The 23515-nt window shown below is 32.0% G+C and overlaps 1 protein-coding gene across 2 annotated transcripts; it reads left to right on the top strand.

Moving 5' to 3' along the window:
* Positions 1-7640: 7640 nt before the first annotated feature.
* Positions 7641-12721, top strand: LOC113868889 (peroxisomal nicotinamide adenine dinucleotide carrier-like). 2 transcript variants are annotated; one of them, XM_027504866.1, is made up of 12 exons: positions 7641-7924; positions 8029-8115; positions 8199-8273; positions 8600-8730; positions 8855-8909; positions 9305-9457; positions 9977-10045; positions 10134-10241; positions 10380-10448; positions 11106-11160; positions 12042-12208; positions 12337-12721. In XM_027504866.1, exons 1-12 carry the CDS (start codon positions 7838-7840, stop codon positions 12352-12354), a joined length of 1074 nt encoding a protein of 357 aa, XP_027360667.1. In that variant the 5' UTR covers positions 7641-7837; the 3' UTR covers positions 12355-12721. The 2 variants fall into 2 exon arrangements, with proteins under 2 accessions (XP_027360667.1, XP_027360666.1); XM_027504865.1 differs by having other exon boundaries at positions 7661-7924; positions 12042-12224; positions 12337-12714.
* Positions 12722-23515: the final 10794 nt, after the last annotated feature.

The following is a 23515-nucleotide window of genomic DNA, read 5'->3' as shown; positions in this document are numbered from 1 at the left end:
CTTCAAAATTCAAATTCAATTTATATTATTTTTCTATTCATGGTACTTATTTTGTTTACATGAAAATATTTTATTATTTTTCTTCTAATCACACAAACAAAAGGAGAGTTGAAAGTGTGAATATTATGTTATGAAACATATATTCCTTATCATCATAATAACTATTTTTTATTAATGGATGCATATAAGTATATTTATTCAAAACATATATTAAGCTATTCATATATTACTATCAAATAAGTTGATTTTATTTTTTTTTGTAATTTGAATATGTAGATATTCAAAGATGTTGATCCATTGTCTCAAAAGAAAATTTATGACATTTAAGTACATAGTTCTTTTTATGCATATTTTCAATTTTAAAATGCACTTTATATTTTATTTGACATACATTCAAATTATTTATACAAATTATTTGACATATATTTTATTTGATATTCATAAATGCATGTTGTATGTTTAGGAAACTGTATTTACATATGCATTTATGTCTATCAAGTTTGTAAGGAAGGTGGAAAGCAACGTATCTTTTAAGAAAGAACAAAAGATTATAATTAGTTCTTGTAACACTTTAAATTTAATTTCAATAAATAAAGAATTTCGCAAATTTTTGAAATAATAAAATTTTCATTTTCAATCTAAGTTTCATCAAACATTTAAAATAAAGAAAGAGGTTACAAATTACATCAAACAGTTGCTACAGGATTTATTCAAATACAACGATTTTCAAAATAATATCCTAAGTCCTATAGCAGTTTCATCCACCCCTTCATTGAGTCTAGTGCTGATCGTCTTGATTACCTGAAAAATGAATGTAAGGGTGAGTACTCTACACTACCCAAAGACACACAGTCAACATAGAGTCTCACCTCCTGCACATTTTCAATACATTAAACAATTACAATCATAAGCAATATTATCACACAGCTCAAGTCAATTTAACACTGATGCACTCACGACATCGACAACATTTCATATCCATAAGTACAATTCATAAACCAGTGCATACGCACGCTAGCCACACTCACTGTGACACTGTGATCATAGATTTACACCATGAATGGCCATTGGTTACCCCCGCCTCACGGATACCACGTGGGCAGTCACGGGTCGCTCAGCAAAGATAATGGTCAGAGATCTAGTCAGGAAAAGAGTGTGTGGCCCGTGGTGCACCCGTTCCATAGTCGGTGTCACCACTACTCCCTCTTTCCCAAGGTATTCACACCGTCCTCATCTTCCACACTTCCAGTGTATCGCTGAACTATTAACAACACATTACAACGGCACTAATACGCCCCAGTCACACATGCAATATTCATGCTTCACACGACACACAGTCCACATTCCATTCATAATATACGGTACTAGGCCCACATTTCATTCCACAGATCATGGCACATAGCCTACAATTATCCATTCATATTACACAACATTTAATATACAATCCACATTCATCAAATTTGGGTAAATACACATAATATTCACATATCAAGGCACATGGCCCACATACATTTCTCAATCAACTTTCATTCTCTACACGTTTTCTACCTTCTAACTCAGCCACAACTCCATATTCAATCAATTACACATAAAAAGAGTAGAGTAGAGTCCCCCTTACCTTGGATTGAAGACTCACACTCAGACTCGACCTCAGTCGTGCTCCCTACACAGATTTCGGCCTAAAACACATGGAAGAACTCCATGAGAACCCAAGGAAACCTAGAAACAGAGAAAAAGGGGATGAGAAACATAACCCTAACCATTAAAACTCACCTCCAAGCGTTCCCCACACGAATTCAACTTCAATCAAGCTCCCGAATGGCTTTGGAGGCAATTAATCGGTGGAATAGGGCTTTAAGGCTTTGAGTTGAGGGGGATTGAAGAGATTTGGGAGGAAATTTGAGAAATGAATCTCAAATCCCTAAACCCCCTTTTAAAACCCCTCTGATCGCGACACTTTTGCTACAGCGAGATATAACTCGCTGCAGCAACAGGCTCTCACGCTGCAGCGAAAAACTCAGAGAAATCTGCACTCTAGTTTCTATAGAATCTCGCTACAGCGAGACTCTCTCGCTACATCGAGATTACACCCTTTACCTGTTTTCAGCATCAGGAAATCCAATCCAATCAATCATACACCCACGCATACATATATATACACATATTTATACTCATTACACACAAAAACACCATCATTATGCCTTCAATGCACATTTACAACATTCATTTACACTTATACGCACATATATATGCATTTATACTTATATAAATAATAATAATTAATATCACAAAATTTGGGGCGTTACAGTTCTGTTACAACTAATTTAGAATGTCACTTTCTACATTTTTATACCATAACTAATGTGAAAAATAAATATTTTTTATCATTTTTTTAATATTTTTTGTTGTCAAATATATGGACGCATTTTATAAATGAACAAATATTCTTAAAATAAATGTGTGATTACTAATTTATATTATTTTCTTCACTCAAAAGACATAAGATATAAAGGATTAAAATAAATAGTAATTAAGAGATAATTTTTAACGATAGCTCAAATAAAAAAAGTTTTGTTCACTAGAACAAAGAGTAAATATTATGTTATTATTAGAACATGCACTTTAATTTTTTTATTTATAGATAAATTGATAACAAGAATGATGCAAGTAAGAAAGATACTCATGCATAGTGAAGCTGAAATGGATAAAGTCCTCTCAGTTGTTTCATTTGGCTCATTATGTAACAGGGCAAACTAATATTCTTATAATACAAAAATAGACACTCTTATCTAAAAAACAATTATATTTTATAAGATTAAAATAAAATAAAATAATAATTATAAAAGAAGAAAAGCAAATTGTTTTCAATATGACTAATGAATAATAAAAAAAAATATTTAAATAAATTAGCACTCCCTTTATATTAGCAAAATTTAGCAACATGGTGTAGCATGTTCGAAATCATTTGTGAAGCAAATTTAAATAGCTTATGGCAAGTGCACCAATAATCTTAAAAATATAGAAAAGTTTTTATTCCCGTGAGGATTAATTGGCCAATTAATTAATAATGCTTCTTTACAATTTTGATTATGCTTAAAAAATTGGACATTACACAAGTAAAAATTATTTTACAAAACTTTCATTGTTGAAGAAATTAACTTTTAAAAGTTTTTATGTAGAAATGATATAATGAATGCATAATGATGCATATGATACAAAACAATATAGAACAAATGCATAATAATAACAAAAAACACATCACAAACATAACACATATATAATTTCTTTTAGATCTCACTTCATGTAAACTAAATGTTCATTTCATTATTCACACAAATATTGCATGATCCTCGATGATATTGATCGCACTAAAACCTTACCTATAACTTCCTTATTTTATTTATATAAATTGTAGAATAATGTTATTTTTGGGAGAGGAATTAAATTAAAACTTGCTTTCATTTAGAATACAAAGAGCAAAAATGTAACTTTCATTTAAATTACTCAGACTTGAAATTTTTTTTTGTCAATAATAAAGCAATGAAAAATAAATAAATTTAGATAAAAAGCTAAAATAATATACATGTACACTAGTCTTATTAATATACAAGAGTTTAATATTTATAAAATATATTTATAAAATATAATTTTAAAATGCATTAAGACTTATCTACATCATTTACAAGATACAAAATATAATAAGTGTTAATGAGCAATATATCCATGCCAAAAGACTGAATATGATCCTATTCATCCTCCCCAAACCATCCTTCTATCTCTACTGGTTCTTCTGGACATAAGTCTTCATCTTTACCGAGATCGCCTCCATCAGTTACCACTCCAGTACCCGTGATTTGCTTTGCGGTAAAATAGCTTGGTCTTTCATGTCGATCATGACCCCAAAAAGTATATACATAATTTCATGCATTTGGCGGTCTGACCAAACCTCTGTATATGTACAAACATTTAGTATGGTGGATCCTACCACTGCTAGGGTAATTGAAAGCTACATCATATCTTATCGTCATTTCTAAGGTAAATATAATACTTGAGTCATCATTACTATTTATAATAAAACTATAATGGCATAACTGCTGCCACTTTCTACATTCATAATTTAACCTACTTCTAATGAGTAGCTCTGATAACTAAATGAATTTCTAGGGATCTGTTATCTTTATTGCCCGAAAGATTTTTGTATGGATGACCTAAACACAATTCACAATCATATCAAGCAATACAAACATGGAAAAAATACATCAATCCATCAAAATACAATTTCATTTCATGTACATTCAACAATTATTAGTATTATGAATTTATCATATTTTCCTTTCTATTATTCTTGGATTCCTCGTTTCAAACTTTCACTGCCCCTATGATCTCTTGAAGTCTTCTCTAGTATAGATAGTTGCTAATAGTCACAGCTACACAGATACAACGTGTGCCGACTTAGCCCTTTTTAACAAAAGCATGGTTATGAGTTTAGGTCAAGAAATGAGTGTGATGTCTGTGGTGCTCTTACTCTCATTAATTTTGCGCAATTCAAGAAGAGCATCTACCACTCTCATTTCTCCAAGATTTCTAAAATTATCTCTATCTTTCACACTCCTAGTATATTTCTAAACTATCCACATTTATCCTTATCATTTTCCTTTCTCATTCTATTTCCCCTTTCATATTTCTCATCATAATCTAACTTGATACCTTCATGCTAACATTTTGTTCATCCTTTCCTCTTTCCATTTATTCAAGTTTATTAACTATATCATATACCAATCATTATTACCGAAAGTTGGTTACCTTTAGACTCATTCCACAACATACATACATATCATTCAAATCATCAAATATAAGGAAAACATATTTCATTCAAACACATATTCTACATAATCATGTTCTTAGCAATGGAATAGAGCTCTCCTTACCTCAATAGACAAATTTAGTGATAGAGTTAGTGAAAAAGGTGGTCCAACAGGCTAAGATCTAATTCTACATATTATAGAGAAGAGTACTCTTTGAGAGGAGAGAAAACAGAGAAAATCAAGATGAGAACGAAGAGCCAAGCTTTGAGATACTCACTAGTGATTCCATAGAGTTAAGGTTCAAGCTTTGATTCAAAGCTTAGAGGCTTTTTTCTAGGAGGAAGGAAGAGAGAGTTAAGAGAAAAAGAGTTAGAAAAAGTTTCTTTGATTGTAATGCAAGTTTCTGGGCTAAAATCTCTTAAATATCCTTTTATAGGAAATTATCAACATTACAACGCTATAACTAGTGTTGAAACACGCAACATCTTCTAGTTGATTAGACTATAGCTTTAGAATATTGAAACGCAACATTAGAATGCTAGTTATTTTCTGAAACTTTGTTCCTCTACAAGTGAACATTAGAATGCCTATTTTGAGTGTTAGGATGCTCAAGCTCTTGTCTAACTTTTATAATTTATTAATTTCTTTAAAATATTCTCTATTCTAATTTTATCTTAAAAGATTAAAAAAAACACTAATTAATACAATTTATAATATATTTATTTAAAATTTATACTTATTTAATAATTTAAATAAAAATTAAAGAATGATCTAATTTTAAAATTTTAAAATTATTTTAATAAAATTTAATTAAATAAATCTCAAAATTATATCAAAATTAGGTTAAATATAAACTAAATTATAACTTTATCACAATACCATTATACACCATGCATTAGCAATTAACACGTGGCAACGTTAAGTGTGGGACACACTTCTAATCTAGATTACACATTAGGAGATGCCATGTGTCAATTATGTAATTGTGGCACATTTTTAAATGACTCTTTTTATATGTATGACGTATTTTATTTTAAACACCTTTTCAACTATTAATACGCGCGTTTGAGGGTAACACGTGGGCGTAGTACCTTTTCATGCTCCACATGTGTGATAGTTTAATATTTGACATTTTTTCTTTGATTTTTTAGAATATTTTTACTATAGAATTTGCTCATTTTTATATTTTATTTTAAAACTTAATTATTTTAAAAATTAGTGTTAAAAGGGTAAATGTACCCCCTCAACTTTCATAAACCTTTTCAATATTAATAAATTATTATTAAAAATATTAATTTCTTTTATATTTTCCACTCTCTAATTTTATGTCTTTGTACCTTCTGACCTGAGAGTCTTGGATTCACTACTGTTTTATGGATCTAATTTATTTCCTTTAAATTAAAAATAATTATTTTTTTGTTAATTTTTATATTTTCTCTTATCAAATATATGGACACATTTCACTAGTGCATAAATATTCTTAAAATAAAAGTTGGAATTACTAATCTATTTTTATGTTTTTCACTCAAAAGACATAAAGGTTACAATAAACAAAAATTAAGAAATAATTTTTAAGATGACAACTCCTCTAAAAGCTAAGTTGCCAAAATAGAAGGAAGAGGAAATCTTGTGCTAAAGCTACAGCACACACTTTAACATTTTTTATTTATAAATAAATTGAAAACAAAAATGACAAAAGTGGGAGCACATCATGCATAGTGAAGTTGAAATGGGTAAACTCTTTGCGAGTTGTTTCATTTGGCTTGATATGTAATGCGGGTTGACTTGAAAAGAAAAAAATTGCATACTTGATTTTAATTTGTTTAATTCAATTTAAAATTTGACTGACTCATGCACTGGCCTGATTTTTAAATAAGTATTTAACAATTTTTCATTTGAAATAAGTTTTTTGTTTGTATTATATTTTATAAAAGGTGAAGTTGACACGTTAAAGTATAATAAACAAAAAGGTTTAAATATTTTTCATGAACTTCATTAAATTATAAATATACGAAATATTAGATATATTAATGTAAGATTATAAAAATATTAAAATAGAATAACAAAATAATAATTTTAAATATTATATACATGAATGTTAATTATTACATTATTATTACACAATAAATAAATTTTTTAATAGAAAGTAAGCTAATGGGTTACCTTGTTTAACCATCAACCCACCAAGGTTAAATTTAGTTAACAAATTACTAATTTGTAATTTAATTAGTCTAGTCTAATTCAAAATTATGTTGAATAGTAGATGAATCTAACTGGTTGAGTTGGTTCAAATTGATATATCTACTCATAATAAAATTCATACTCAAATGAATCAAAATTATTATTTTTCTTTTTAATATGTGGGAAGTTCTAAGCAGATAATAGTCTACAAAAACCATTTAGCTTCTAATCTATTAATAGTAATATTCAAATTCGATCTCACAAATTCATTTCTTTCCATTTAAAATAAACACAAAACAAATAATATAAAAAGTAAATATAAATATAGTAACTTAATATAATGATACAAGATAGAATTTTCTGCAGTTTTAGCACAAATTGTGCTATGAATGAACTTAACGTATAATTTTACATTTTCGCTTAAACGAAAATCATTTTTAAAGTGAATATGCAAAAATGCAACAATAAAATTAAAGTCTCTTCCGTCCACCTTATCTTTATGAGAATAATTATATATAAATTATAAAATTTGTATTATTTATTTTAATGCTTTTTTTAATATATTTAGCCGGCGTCTAACTACCAATTCCAAATCAGCTTCAAAGCTACTATATAGCAGTTATTAGTTAATAAAACAAATTAATAAACATTTTTAACTAACGTATGACATATCGAAACAGTTTCATCACGACCTGACCCTTGCTATGTGAAGTGAAAGTCTTGCCAACAATCCTTAATTCTTTATTCCTTAGCATCTTCTCTTCCTCAGACATGTGTGAATCTAAGCTCTAATAATAAGGTGCAAACGACACAGAAACAAGATAGAAGAGTTACAACTTCCAACAACAACCATGTCAGAATCAAACGCAATTGCAAATGGTTTGGCTGGTGCAGGTGGCGGAATTATTGCCCAAATCATAACTTATCCTCTTCAAACGGTAGTACCCACTCTCTCTCTCTCTCTCTCTCTCTCTCTCTCTCTTTTCTTGTTTCTCTCTTTTGATGTGCAAGTTTAGTCAAAATTCCATTGCAATTTTTTCAGGTAAACACACGCCAGCAAACTGAGAGAACACTCAAGAGGAGCAAGCAAAGTACAACTGCTCCTGGAACTCTTCTTCAGATCTTTCAGGTGCAAATTTTGCTCTTTTTTTAAGTCTCTTTTGGTTGGTTCTGTTTATGATGATATTGATTATGATTTTGAACCTTTATCAGGTTATTGGAAGTGAAGGTTGGGGTGGACTCTATAGTGGCCTCAAGCCTTCTCTTCTTGGAACTGCTGCATCTCAGGTTATCATTTTTAAGGATTTTAACTACACCCCGTTTTAGCCTTTTCTGATTATTCATTTGTTAATTGTTGTAAGATGCAAAGTTGAAGGCTTTAGATATGGAAATAAATTTTCAATGGGGTTAATCCAAATAAATTTGTTATTTTTACAGTTCATGGAAATAGTTTATGACTCTCATACGTGTTTTAAACTTGGCGCAATAAATTTTATCATTAAATTTATGTCAAAAGTCATTATTGAAAATAAACTTATTGTATGCAAACGCACCTGATACAATATGCTATTCAATGGGTTGTCGTCTGAAAGCTTATTTTTTAATGTTGTCAGGGCATTTACTACTATTTCTATCAAGTTTTTAAGAACAAGGCTGTGGCAATTGCAGCTGCCCGGAAATTAAAAGGGTATGGAGATGGAACTGTTGGAATGTTTGGTTGGCTGGTTGTGGCTGCAATTGCTGGGTAATTACTCCATCATGTTGATTTTATTTAAGTGTTGCATTTGAGAATACTAATGTCTAGTGCTGAGTGAACCAATTTTTATTTATTTCATCGATATTCTAGTTGCAATTGTCTTATTCTGCAGGTCCTTGAATGTTTTGCTAACAAATCCAATATGGGTTCTGGTGACTCGGATGCAGGTGCTTTCAGATAATTTCATTTACTTCTTGAACTATACTAATTTAAGTTTTACAAATTGTAAAATGCAATTGGGATTGGTTTTCATTTGAAATTATTTATGTATTCTATGATTGTGGTCTGTGCAAGAAAACATTTTAACGAGCACAATTTTGCATTGACATTCCTGTTACTTTGATGTGTATGCGTTTAAACTGTGAATACTAACATTCCTATACTTGGATTGCATGGATGCACATGTTTTCAAGGCATTCCATGTATGTTTGGGGGAACAATCCATAGATTTTCAATACTTAAAATTAGCGATTATATGATTGCCTGATGCTACCCTCAAACTATGTACCTATGTTTTGGGTCCAATAACAATTATTTGTGCCATTTTATATTTTGATTCTAGACACACACTCAAGCAGAAAAGAAAATCATGGAGGAAAAGAAAGAAGCTTTAAGGATGACTGCTTCTGAAAGCAGCATAGCAGGCTCACCATTACAAGACAAATTGGCTGAACTGAATTCTATAAAACCTCGGCCATATGGAACTATGCATGCAGTTAGTCTCTTACTTCTTATTTGACTTTCCTTATTTGGTTGTGGTTTATTCTTTACATTGGTCAGGGAATGAGTATGGATTCTTTTCATTTTCTTGTTCTGTTCCCTTTTCTTAAATACTAGATGATTTACTGCTTGAAACTATTTTCAAATTATAAGAACTTTGATGATGTATCTGGGGTGGCTATACCCTTACTTAGCTTAATTCTTTTTTTTCTTTATCTTTCTGCGCCTTGGCCCCTCGTATCTTCCAAAAATATTATAATTTTTTTTCTCTTTAGTTTATTTTCAATTATGAGAAAATTTCACACTGTTAATGCTCCATTATTCTTGTCATAAACAGAAAATGACTTTGAGTTACCTCCTGCAGTTATTAGATTTGTTACGTTGTATGAAAAGCATAGAATAATTTTAGGATTGTCATGTTTCTTGAAACAATACTATACCCAAGATTGTCATATTTTCTGTTAAGCATTTCACTTTTGTTAATGCTGATATGAACTTTTGTTTTGGGTAAAAGGCTAATGAAGTCTATAATGAAGCGGGTATAGTTGGATATTGGAAGGGTGTCATCCCTGCTCTTATTATGGTCAGCTTCACCACTAATTTTATTTGATGTATTAAATTCATGTGTAATATTTATATAATCTCTATGTGGCTGGGAATTTTCATTATAGGTATGCAATCCATCAATTCAGTTTATGATTTATGAGAGCACATTAAAGCATATAAGGGCAAAACGTTCTGCCAAGAAGCAGGGGAATAAAAGCATATCTGCTTTGGAGGTATAGACTATAGAGTACTTTAAATGAAATAAATGGAAAGCAAGTTGTGGGAGAACATTTTAATGTGTTTTATGTCACCTGTCTGTATATTTTCCCTGCTGTTCATATCAGTAAATAACATCCCCTTTCCTTTAAAAGGTCTTTTTGGTGGGAGCATTAGCAAAACTTGGAGCAACTGTCTCAACATATCCCTTACTAGTAGTCAAGGTAAATTCACCAGTAGTTCATTCATGTTCTCCTTACTTATTTATTATTAAGAAGATAAATCCTCATCAAGGGATCATAATTATAGGACATACTTGTCAACCTCATCAAAGCAGATATATATATATCATCAATCATCATGTATTAGTCCACTTTTGTATTAAATGTTCTAGAATGCTAGATTTTCAGCTGGAGAAATACTACCAACACATTCTTTTGAATACACTCTTCAACACATTCCTTGTGAATTGTGATTAATCCATTTTTTAAAAGGTCAATGTAAATGATCAACTTTTAAACTGCATTAGCTCTTTTAAAAACAAATCTATCACAAGAATTTTGTTGAAGAGTACAGTTAAAGAGCGGGTTGCCATCATTCCTTTTTTATCCTGGTTTTAGATGATTGCCTTTGTTTTACATATATTAAATACTACCATAGTTATCTTTCTTCCTGTCTTGCTTTCTGTAATCAGTATGCAAGTGACTATTAAGTACACAAATGCTCCAACAATTGATTAGTATCTGTTCTCTTGTAGTATAGCTTGTAATAATTTGTATCTAAGTGACTATTCTTTACAGTCTCAACTCTCAATCACCAACGCATCACAAACACTCTAATATAAGCCTGATGTGTCTTACTACATGTTTCTTTACATGCAGTCAAGGCTTCAAGCAAAACAAGAGATTGGTGGAAGTAACTCGTTAAGATACTCAGGTTTGCTTTTAGTTAGATGCAGTATAGCTTAATTTGCCTTTGGACTTTTTAAATTTTTTTCCTTTATTTTATCCACATCCTATCCCAGTGAAAAGGGGTGGAAGGAGACCTAGAAGAACTTTTGAAGAAATTATTAAAAAGGATCTCATGGTAAATAATATCTTGGAGAATTTGGCTTTTGACTAAGTTTAGTAGTGTTGTGTAATCCATGTAGCTGATCACACCTAGTGGTGTAAGGCTTTGTCGTTATTGTTTTATCCATATCCTTACATTACTGATCCGGTTGATAACAGTCATTAAGTATCTACTTGTGTAATCACTGTCATAGTGCCATGGGATCTTTAACTTCATTAGTTGCTGCTGGTTCCTAAGCTGATCATCACAGTTTAACATTTTAAAACATTTGTTTCCTAAGTTTTTTTTTTTTTTGAGGGATAAGTGCTGGTTACTGAATTCTGCTTTGATTTCACAATATAACTGCATTTTAGAAAACTACTTTGATTTCTAATACTCTGGATTATTTTCTCTATTGTTTCCATGCATCATTTTTCTTTGAAATCTTTTATTCAGCTTAGAGTTTACTTCCTTCACTTGGCATTCTTACTGAATAAATAATTAATAACATTATTTGTTAACACAATATTAATGTCTTTGAGACTAGGTTTACTAACTATGTAATCATAATTTTGTTTATAATCTGCATGTTTCACGACAATTATAGTGTACTATTCCTTCATTTTAACCGCAACATCAGTATCTCTATGCATGTCACATACTATCTTGAAATATCAAAACAAAGTCTAAGAAGAAAACAGAACTATGTTGTATGTCTGCCACTTTGTCAAAATATGCCTTTCCCTTTTCTAATGCTATAAATGCAGGCACTTTTGATGCGGTACTTAAAATGATCCGTTATGAAGGATTGTGTGGCTTTTATAAGGGAATGAGTACGAAGATTGTACAGAGTGTTTTTGCAGCTTCTGTTCTATTCATGGTCAAGGAGGAGCTTGTTAAGGCTTTCATGGTGCTGACAGATAGGAGCAAAAAAGTTGTTTCAAATTTGAGTAGTTGACTTTCTTCTGTTAACTAAAGAAAGAAAAATAAGTAGTTTGAGTTCTTTAGCATATGGAATGGGATAACTCTCTTGGTTTACCTCTTCCTATTGGTTATTCACAGATTGTGATGAGAGAATGATGAAGTCTTCACCAAATAATGGATGAAATTAACTTCACAGGTCTAGATGAGCCATCCTCTTGGAACATATATTGTCTATTTGTCATGAAGTGCTGCAGATAACTTCTGAAAATGTCACATAATTGATGTTCAAGATCCAAGGAACTATCAAATTCTCAAACATGAAAACGGCCTCCTCCAAAAGCAGTTTATTCTTGTTTTTAGTAACTGCAGCCATTTCTGTTCTCAAGTTTCACTACTCGAACAGCAGTAAATTTGCAACATGTCAGTGTGTTTCGGTGTTTTGAAAACATTCTTTTCCTAGGAATTTAAAACAAAACATGCTTTATGTATAACTCTTTAATAAATAAAGAGACAATCTATGTGCTAAACCATTGAATTGCTTGTATGGTGGTGTAGAGAAGTTATCATGTCATCCTACATAGATTCAGTGGTAGGTAACTTTTTAAAAATTTGGAATAATTAGGGTTTATGCACTACGTAGAAGCACATGATCAAATCATTCGAAGAACGAAAGAAAAAATAATTCTATCATAAAATGAAGAACAAAACAAATCCTCTAATCAATGACAAACACACCAAACTCTCACAAGTATAGAATTAAAGATGTGCTAATGAGAATGATGTGATGATGATAAACCTAAATGGTTTAGCTTCCTTTTGTATGTCATAAAACGACTGTGAATTGTCTATTTAAGAATAAAACTTTAGGGTATATTTGGGGTGGTTTCAGGTTTAGTGCTTGCTATGATGTCCATAAACTTGAAAGGATATTATAATCTTTTTTTTAATCAACAGTTATGATAGCTCTAATATCTTAAAAATTAAAAGATATTTATGTTTTTTTTAAGATAAATCACTAACTTCCACCGTCTATTATATATATATATATATATATATATATATATATATATAATATAATATAATATTAAAAGTTATGATTATTTCATGTAAGAATTACATAGAATACCTTCTTATTTTCAAGGCACCCTAGAAATTACTTTCAAGTTTATTTTTTAAAATGTTAGTTTGGCAAAAATGGAGTTAAGTTAATTTTGAACTCAATTTCAAAATCAATTTAACTCAGTTTTTGAAACAAAAAATAAATGTATCTTCCCAACTTTCACTATTGAGCTATCACTGCAAGGAACAGGATCATTGGGTTATATAGTGAAAGTAGGACTTGGTGGCAATGTTGACAATTTGAAAGTCCACTTGGTGGCTGTTACGAGAGTTCATAGGGTATATTAATGGAAGCTGTTGTTCACACTAGGAAGCATTAAGAATACTAGGGTTCTACAATATGAAGCAAAAATATACTGAATACTTCTTTCTTGAATTTCAAAAATAACAGATGACAATATATATAGAGCTCATGGATATGGGCCTAACATATGGCACTAGATAATAAAACTAAAACTGAAGTTAAAATAAAAGGCACAGTTAGTTATTGCATGGGCTAACTGTTGGTCCACTTCAAGTCTTAGTCCCTATAGCATGTTGGTCTTCCAGCGTTAGGTTTGGGCCGCTTAACAATACTGTCTGCTCCAACATGGACCTTGTCCTCAAGGTCTATGGGTTTGTTGTGTTTGACAACAGGAGAATGTTGTAATGTCTTAAATTTAATTTTCAAGTAATAATTTCGCAAAATGGGAGTAATAAAATTTTTATTTAAATAAAAGAGCCCATCACGGAGTTTCATAAAACAATTCAAACCAATAAGGATTACAAGTCTATATCAAAGACTGCTATAGTATTAATTTAATTACATCATAATTTCAAAAATACAATATAAATCCTATAGCAGTTCATCCTTCCTTCACTGAGTCCGATGTTGATCGTCTTGGTCACCTGAAAAATAAATGTAAGGGTGAGTCCTCTACATTATCCCATGCACATGCATAACATAAAGACTCACCTTACATATCTATAAATGTTCTAATATATTCTACTCAGGCCTAAGTAATCACAAATAACATTGCAAACATTTCATTCCAGTTCAAAATCGATGCACTCAGGCACCAAACACTTTACACACGTGCACTCACTGCACCTAGCCACGCTTACTGTGGCATTGTGATCACAGTTTCACACCATGAATGATCACCAGTTATCCCGCCTCACGGATATTGTGTGGGCAGTCACGGATTGCTCAGCAAAGGTAGTAGTCAGAGGTCTAGTCAGAAGGAGAGTGTGTGGCCTGTGGTGCACCTACTCTCACTGTTGGTGTCATCACCACTCTCTCTTCCCCAAGGTATTTCTTCCATCCTCATCTTCCACACCTCTAGTGTATCGTTGAACCATTCACAGCATCATTACAACGGCATTCAATATGTTCCATTTACACACATTTCAACCACACACATTATTCACAGTACACGGTACAAGTGCCCGTATTCATTCACAATATACGGCCCACTGGCCCACATTCATCTACCACACATGACACACATGTCCATTTCATACACACCACATTTCAACATGCCATCTATACTCATTTCCAACCATTTACATTATTCGAGGACACGCAAACGTAGCTCTTCGCCCATATAGGACTCAATTGTTTCACTCATCACATTCAATAATTTCCATCACATCACACAATTCCTATTCTCTATCTCAGCCACATTGCAACATTTAACCGAAAAAATGATAAATTAAACGTAATGAGATAGGGTAGAGTCCCCGCTTACCTCAACTGAAGACACACACACACAAAATTGGCAATGAGAAGGCTCCCCACACGAACTTAGTCCTAAATACACAAAAAAATTCTTGTAAAAACCAAGGAAAACTGAGTAATAAGAGAATGGGGATGAAAAACTGAAACTCTAACCATTAAAATTTACCTCCAAGCATTCCTCACACAAATTTAACCTTCAATCTTGCTCCCAAACGGCTTGGAGGCAATTTAATCGGTGAAATAGGGTCTGAGAGTGAGAGAATCAAGAGGGGAAAAGTGAGAAATGAACTCCCCCAAACCCTAACCCCTTTAAATCTTTTTCTAGTCGCGACACTCTTGCTACAGCGAGACATTCTCGCTGCAGCAAAAATCTCAGAGGGAATTGCATTATGGTTTCTATATAATTTCGCTACAACGAGGCCCTCTTACTACAACGAGACTGCATCCAAAAATGCATCTCAAACTATCGCTTTATCGCTATAACGAGGAACCTCTTGCTACAGCAAGAAGTCGACAGTTTCACGCCTTCCTTTCAGGGCCTCTCGCTACAGTGAGAATGCCCTAGTATTACACACTTGACCTATTTTCTCAGTCCAATCATATATAAATACAATTATACTCATTCATATGCATTCATACACATCGACATCATTATAATGCAAACAAGTGCACACTCTAACATCCATTCACACACACACACATATATATATACATAATAATAATCGATGTTGCAAAAATCTAGGGCGTTACAAATGTGAGGTAATAGTGGCCATAAGATGGGAAGCATTGGTTATTGGGGAAACCACATTTGCAACACGGGTTGGGCCAGCTAGGAAGGAGTGAGCGTGGGGCTTGGTGCTGGGATTGTGTCAGTGTGGACACTGCTCGAGGAAGAGATGGATGGACTAGATGAGATGGTAGGTTGAGCGTGTAGAACATGCTGTTGGTGGGGCATCTTTCGTAAAGAAAAGTTAGCATGGGAAAGGGAAGTTGGAATGGTGGGGTCCAGCTGAGTAGAAAAAGATTGAGGGCCTGCCTGGGGTGACGTGAGAGCACAAAGGTTGTGCTTGGAATGGACGATGAAGATTGTGCTGTTGAGGACTTTGGGAGACTCGAATTTATCCAATGGAGGGGAAGTTAGGACTGTTGAAAAGGGGGTGAGCTGGAGCGGCAAGGGAGGAATTAAAGTAGAAGAAGTAAAAACTTTGGGGGAACTAGTTGGCTTATGCTCTTGGAAAAATGAAACATGTGAGAGCTCGTCAGAGAGGTCGTGCTCCAAGTCCTTGGGTAGGGAAACAAAAATGGGTTTCTGGATTTTGTCCATGGTAAGGTTTGAGCAGAGAAACATGAACAACCGGATGCATCTAAGAATCTGGTGGTAAGCGCAACTGACAGGCAATAGCTCCTATACGAGGAAGAACAACGAAAGGATCAAAGTAACACTTGGACAACTTGTGAGAAAGACGTTTGGCCACCGATTGTTGTCGATACGGTTGAAGCTTCAGCAAAACTAAGTCCCGAGGTTTGTATTCACAATCACGTTGCCCCCTATTGGCTTGATTTGTCATACGTTGTCTGGTATGCTTAAGAGTGCCTTTTATTTGAAGTAGAAGGGCAGAGCGCATGTGGAGAATGGTGTCTACAACCTCAATGGTCGCTAAGCCTAGAATATAGTTAGTGATGGCTGGTGAGGGTCTGCCATAAAGGGCCTGAAACGAGGTCATGCCGATGGAGGAATGATAAGCGGTGTTGTGCCAAAACTCTACAAGATGCAAAATTTGAACCAACGCTTGGGATAATCACCCCCAAAATAGCGGAGGTAGGCTTCCAAACTACAATTGATAACTTCTGTTTGTCCGTCTGACTTAGGGTGATATACAGAGCTATACTATAACTTGGTACTTTGGAGGCAAAAGAGCTCTTTCCAAAAGGAGCTAAGGAATAAGGGGTCACAATCGAAGACAATAGACTTGGGAATACCATGCAAGCGAAGATTTCAGTAGAGAAACGAGTGGCTAGATCAGGGGCAGTGAACTTGCTAGGGAGGCCCAGAAAGTGGATGTACTTGGTGAGGCGATCACAGATGACTTAGATAGTGGAGTGACCAAAGGAAGGAGGAAGATGGGTGATGAAATCCATGGATAAGTCTTCTCAAACTCGTCGTGGAACTGGTAAGGGTTACAATAATTTGGCTTTCTTTCGTGTCACATATTTATTTTGTTGACAAATCAAGCATTTTTTAACAACTATTTTGTGTCTTTAAACATGCCAGGCCAATAGAATGAGGCAACTAGGCGGGCGAGGGTAGCCTTGACACCAGAGTATTGGAAATGAGTTAGAGGTGAGACTCTGTGCTTGATTGTGGTTTAGTAGTGTAGTACATTCATTTTTCAGGTAATCAAGACGATCAGCACCGGACTCAGTGAAGGGGTGGATGGAACTGCTATAAGACTTAGGATATTATTTTGGAAAACTCTTGTATTTGAATAAGTCCTGTAACAACTGTTTGACGTAATTTGTAACTCTTTTTCTTTATTTGAAATGTTTAATGAAACGTGGATTACAAATGAAAGTTTTATTATTTCAAAAATTTGTAAAATTTGTTATTTATTGAAATTAAATTTAAGGTGTTACACAATATCAATCCATGTGTTAATCGATTGAATTTAACATACTAAATTAACAATTAACTTATTTCTATTAATTATCAACAGGATTCATGATAATCACCTGATACAATCTTAAAACTAAATTATACATAAACATTTTTAAACATTAATTCACCCAATTGATCACTTTAAGAACAAAATTATATATTTAATCTATTAGTAAACTACAATAATATATATTTATATAATAAATTAGATCCTACCATATATAATTTTAAAAAAATAAATTATTTTTAACCCTCATATAGTACTTATTTTTTTGCAATTAATTATTTGATAAATTTTTCTATTTTTAATTTTCTTAAAATATTAAATCAGAAAAAATAATCATACAAAAATGTATTATGAGTGCATTGAAGAAATTTTCCAATCGGTAAATTCATCCACCAAACATCTGTATAATATTGCATTAACCATGATTTGACTTTTCATACTATAAATTTTTATTTCAAAAATTTAGTTTGAGTCATCTAACTTTATATTTTTCATTGAAAATAAATTATTTTACTCATTTTATTTTTAAATGTAAATTAATTCGATAATTTTTTAAAGGAGATAAAATATGTTTTTAGTTTTATAAATATAGTAAACTTTAATTTTAGCCTTTTAATTTTTTTATTCTTATAAATCTTAAAAATTTTAAAAGTATTATTATTATTATTATTATTATTATTATTATTATTATTATCAAAGTGGCATATGTATTTAAATATGTCATAACACTTCTTATTTAAAAGGAGATAAAATATGTCATATAATCACAAAGTAGTAATTGAGGTTATGTTTAAATTTTTATAATAAATATAAAGGAAGATTTGAAAAAAAAAAGTAATGTAACCAATAATTAAGATAGTAAAAAATAATAATTTATTTTACTATAATCCCATATTTTTTTTTATCATATTCCAAAAGGTAAAGTGTGTATTAGGGAAGCATCCCAATGAGTTCACTGGCTGATAAGAAAATATCTTTTTCGCGTTAAATGACTAAGCACATTCAATGAAATACCTTTTTGATTAACTTTGCTTTTTTGATTTTTTATATTTTTATTAAATAAATTCTCCATTTTATTTAAATATAAAAATTATTGAAAATAATATATATTTTAAACATTAAATTTATAACTATACCAATAATGAATGTAACATAAGTGAACCGATTTTAATTTTTAAATTTCCCAATCAATAGAGTTTCAAATTTTTTAATCATGAAATTTAACTTTAAATTACATGATCAGGTTGAATTAAAAGTGTAAATATATTCAATAATTATTAATGATGGCATGTGAAATTTTTTTATTAGTAGTACCGTAAAGACAATGATGAAAAAATTATTTAATACATTTCATTTAATGATTTAATAATTATAAACCACTAAATAAATTTTACATTTTTAGTATAATAAATATTTCTTCTATCAAATTCTTTATACAATATTTCCTAAATAACATTCTACACTTTTAAAAAAAGTTAAAAAATTTTCAAGAGTATATTAAATTTTAAGCTTAATTATATATATATATATATATATATATATTAATATTAATATTAAGCATTTTATGATAAGTTCTTATAATTTTTTTTTTAGGATTTAATTCTTGAAAAGTTTAGAAATTAAGATTTAGTTCATGTTGTCCACTCCCTTTTGTTAAGTGTTCAACTGATTGATGAAGTTTCAGTTCAACACTCCTACTTGACGCCACGTGACATGCTATATTATTTTTTTATTATTTAAAATTATATAATTACAAATAAGTTCATAAACATATTTTACATAATTGCATAAAAATATTCTTAACTTTTTTTCTTTCTTCTCCACAACTCCTCCTCTTCCCCCTCCCCCACAACCCATTCTCCCTCCCCTTTCCCCTACTCCCATCCTTTATCCACACCCTTTTCTCACAACTCTTCCCCTTCCTTACCCTCACCCAGCACCCCTCTCCTAACCCTTTTTCTTTTCCCTTTCAAAGTTGTCCATGAGCTAATTTCTTAGAACTTGAGATACAACATCCTCCCGGCCTCCATTAATTAAAATACTTCTTGCAGTTCGAACATTGATTTTCAAGCTTCTAAGTCAGAGGAAATCCATTCACAACACTTCTCTAATATTGAGTTGCCTACTATTCAAAACCCTTCTTTCAAGTTAGAAGAGCACCCAATGTGCTTACCTGTGATCCCTACAAAAAGGTTTTACCAAAGATGGAATTTTTACTCTCTAAAGTTACTTCCATTTATGACGTTGTTGAATCGGTGAATAAGAGCCCCTCAATCTTATACACAAGACTTGAGAATAGCATAATCCTTACCTATGAATGTGTGAGAATGCACCTTAAATTTGATAAGAAAACTATTTATTTTATTATTGGTTATCGACATTTCTTTGGTAATGATTTTGTTATACAAAATGTGAGATTGTTTCTTGATGTTAGAGTCACTAATTCAAACATTTCGTATTTGTTACGTAGAAAGTGTTAGATTATTTTAATAATCTTATTATAGTGGCCAATGTAACTTATAGCATGACTCTAATTAATAATTTAATGTGATGGTGGTTAAATATAAAATATAGTCATTGAGAGTATAATTGTAAATACAATTATAAGGAAACCCTTCCCTCTCCCTTCATATAAATTAAAGAGCTGTTACCAAATAGGGATCACGGTATTCTCTATTCTTTTACTTTCACAGTCTCTGAGTGAGCTTACGGTAAACGCAAGAAAGGAACTTTCTCTCAACCATCTGAGAGGAGCTAAAAGAAGAAGGAAGAGTAAGGGAAAATACCAAGGGATCAACGACATTAAAGAGAGAGGTAACATCAAGAAACAATGGATTCAGGTTAGTGCTCTCTAACCCTTTAAAGAACTTTCTCTCAATGATCTGAGAAGAGCTGAAAGAAGAAGGAAGAGTAAGGGAAAATACCAAGGGATCAACGACATTAAAGAGAGAGGTAACATCAAGAAACAATGGATTCAGGTTAGTGCTCTCTAACCCCTTAATTGTATGAGAACCATATATTGTGTTGTGAGAGCAATGTTATATCAAGATCACACAGGAAAAAGGTAATTTCATAATAGTCATTGCATAATGGAAATTACATAATGGATTAAAGACAATTCTAACAGTTGGTATCAGAGCTATGTTGTGAATTTCGTTGGTTCTCCATTAAAGTTTTTCCCAAATTACATGAACCCTAGATATATTATATGATGGATTGACATAATCTTGATGTTAAATAATTGTTTTGGATTCAATAATTGAAAACCCAAAGGTTTTGGAAGCTAGAAACTTTGGATTTTGAATCTGTAATATGAGTAAGGCCATGCATTAGAGAGCAGGGCCACGCATCAGGAACAAGCATGGTCATGCTTCAATGAAGCACAACCTTGCATAATGGAAGCACAGCCTTACATATTGTAAGCACGGCCATGCATCAATTATAAGCACGACCATGCATAGTGATTTCACGGCATAATAAGGAATATAATTCATAAAATTTATAGATCATTTTAGAATTATATCAAGGTGAATTTTACTCACCAAAGTGATTAAATTCTTAAATTAATTAATTCTAAATTGTATGATCATAATGAAAACTTCACAATTTAGTACTTAATTTTAAGGGTAGCTAGTTAGTCACCAAAGTGGCCTGGCTTTAAAAGTTCTTTAAGCAGTTAATTATGTATTGTAAATTGTTCAAAATTGTTTGATGCTATATAGTAAAATAAAGAGTGAATAATTTAGCTCATTAATTATAACGCTATGAGATCACCCAAAGGTGGATCATTGCATATGATTAATGACATTAAGGAGACGTGTAAGCACTTCATAATATGTTTGTATATCCAAAGATGACTTGCATATTGGTTTGAGTGACTAGTTGATTAAAGTTATTTATTAGCATTATTATAGATAAATTGTGTATTTAGGCGTTACCCAAAGGTAAACTTAGATGGATAATTGATGACGGTTGGCTGTCTGAATCCATTAAGTTTATTCAAAGCATAAATGTTTAAGCATGTGTTAAATATTTCAGTCTGTATGAATATGTATGGCATGAGCAATGGCGTAGTCAAGTTCAATGGGCTCAATTATGATGATTGGGCTAAACAAGTTCGATTCCAGTTAGGTGTTATGGACTTAGACCTAGCAATCATTATGGAACAAGAGCCTATAGTCATCATAGAGACCAGTACTAAAGAGGAAAGGACTCTTCGTGAGACTTGAGAAAGGTCGAACAGGCTGAGTTTGAGCTTGCTGATGATGACTATGGTTGAAAATGTGAAGCCATCAATGCCAAAGACTGAAAATACTAGGGAATTTATGGCAAAGAGTATGCACAATTGGATATTACTAACAAGTCCATTACAGGCACCCTGTTGATTGAGGTTACTACTAAGAAGTTTGATTGGCATGACCCATTCATGACCATATGACTGACATGATCAATCAAGCGGCAAAGTTGAAATCAATGGGCATGGAGGTAAAGGAATTCTTTCTAGTACAGTTCATTTTGAACTCACTCCCTCCTAAGTTTGGTCAGTTCCAGGTGAATTACAACACCATGAAGGGGCTAGTAGTAGCAAGACTAAGCCAGGTAAGAAGGACAACAAGGACAAGAAGGATAAGGCCTTATTAAAGGTTCGTGAAGGCCGAATCTAGAAGAACCAGAAGTGCTTCTTCTGCAAGAAGACTGGTCACTTTAAGAAAGATTGTCCAAAGAGAAAGGTTTGGTTTGAAAAGAAAGGTATAATTATGTTTCAGTATGCTTTGAATCAAATTTTATTAAGGTACCAAAAAATACCTGGTGGTTAGATTCTGGTCAACTACTCATGTGTCACATGTAATGCAGGGATTTCTTTCGATCCAGCCCATAAGCAGAACTAAAAAGTTCTTGTACATGGGAAACAGAATGAAGGCATGGATAGAAGGAATAGGGACTTACAGATTGATCTTGCATACTGGTTGCTGCATAGATCTAAAAAAGTGTCTTTATGTTCCTGAATGTGCTAAAAATTTGATTTCTGTTGCAAAGTTGGACGAATTTGATTTTAATTTTAAGATTGGAAATGGTACATTTTCTTTTTATAAACACTCGTACTATTTTGGATCTGGTACATTAATTGATGGTTTATATTGTTTCAATCTTAATGTTAAATTTACTAAATCTCTGTTTCATGTTGAGAATACTATTAGTAATTTGAATGTGCGTAATGAATGCCCTGCTTTCTTGTGGCATCAAAGGTTAGGTCACATATCCAAAGAAAGGATGATGAGGTTAATGAAAAGTGAAATTTTACCTCAATTGGATTTTGTTGACGGGGATGTATGTGTGGATTGTATTAAAGGAAAACAAACTAAATACACATCAAAGAATCCAGCCACAAAAAGCAGTCAACTCTTAGAGTTGATACACACTGATATTTGTGGTTCATTTGACATTCTATCTTGGGGTGGTGAAAGATATTTCATTACCTTTATTGATGACTACTCACGTTATTGTTATCTATATATGTTGCATGAAAAATCTTAATCAGTGGATGTCTTACAGGTGTTCATTGATGAGGTAGAAAGGCAACTAGATAGAAAGGTAAAGGTTGTGAGGTCAGATAGAGGTGGTGAATATTATGAAAAATCTAATGAAAGTGGACAATGTCCAGGTCCATTTGTGAAACTTCTGGAAAGTCAAGGCATATGTGCACAGTATACTATGTCTGGTACACCACAACAAAATGGTGTGGTTGAAAGGCAGAATCATACTATCATGGAAATTGTTAGGAGTATGTTGAGTTATAGTTCTGTACCTATGTCTT

This window comes from Abrus precatorius, unplaced genomic scaffold (assembly GCF_003935025.1).
Source record: "Abrus precatorius isolate BTA unplaced genomic scaffold, Abrus_2018 Scaffold6, whole genome shotgun sequence".
In the NCBI taxonomy this organism is placed as follows: Eukaryota; Viridiplantae; Streptophyta; class Magnoliopsida; order Fabales; family Fabaceae; genus Abrus; species Abrus precatorius.
This window is presented reverse-complemented; position numbering and strand designations above follow the sequence as displayed.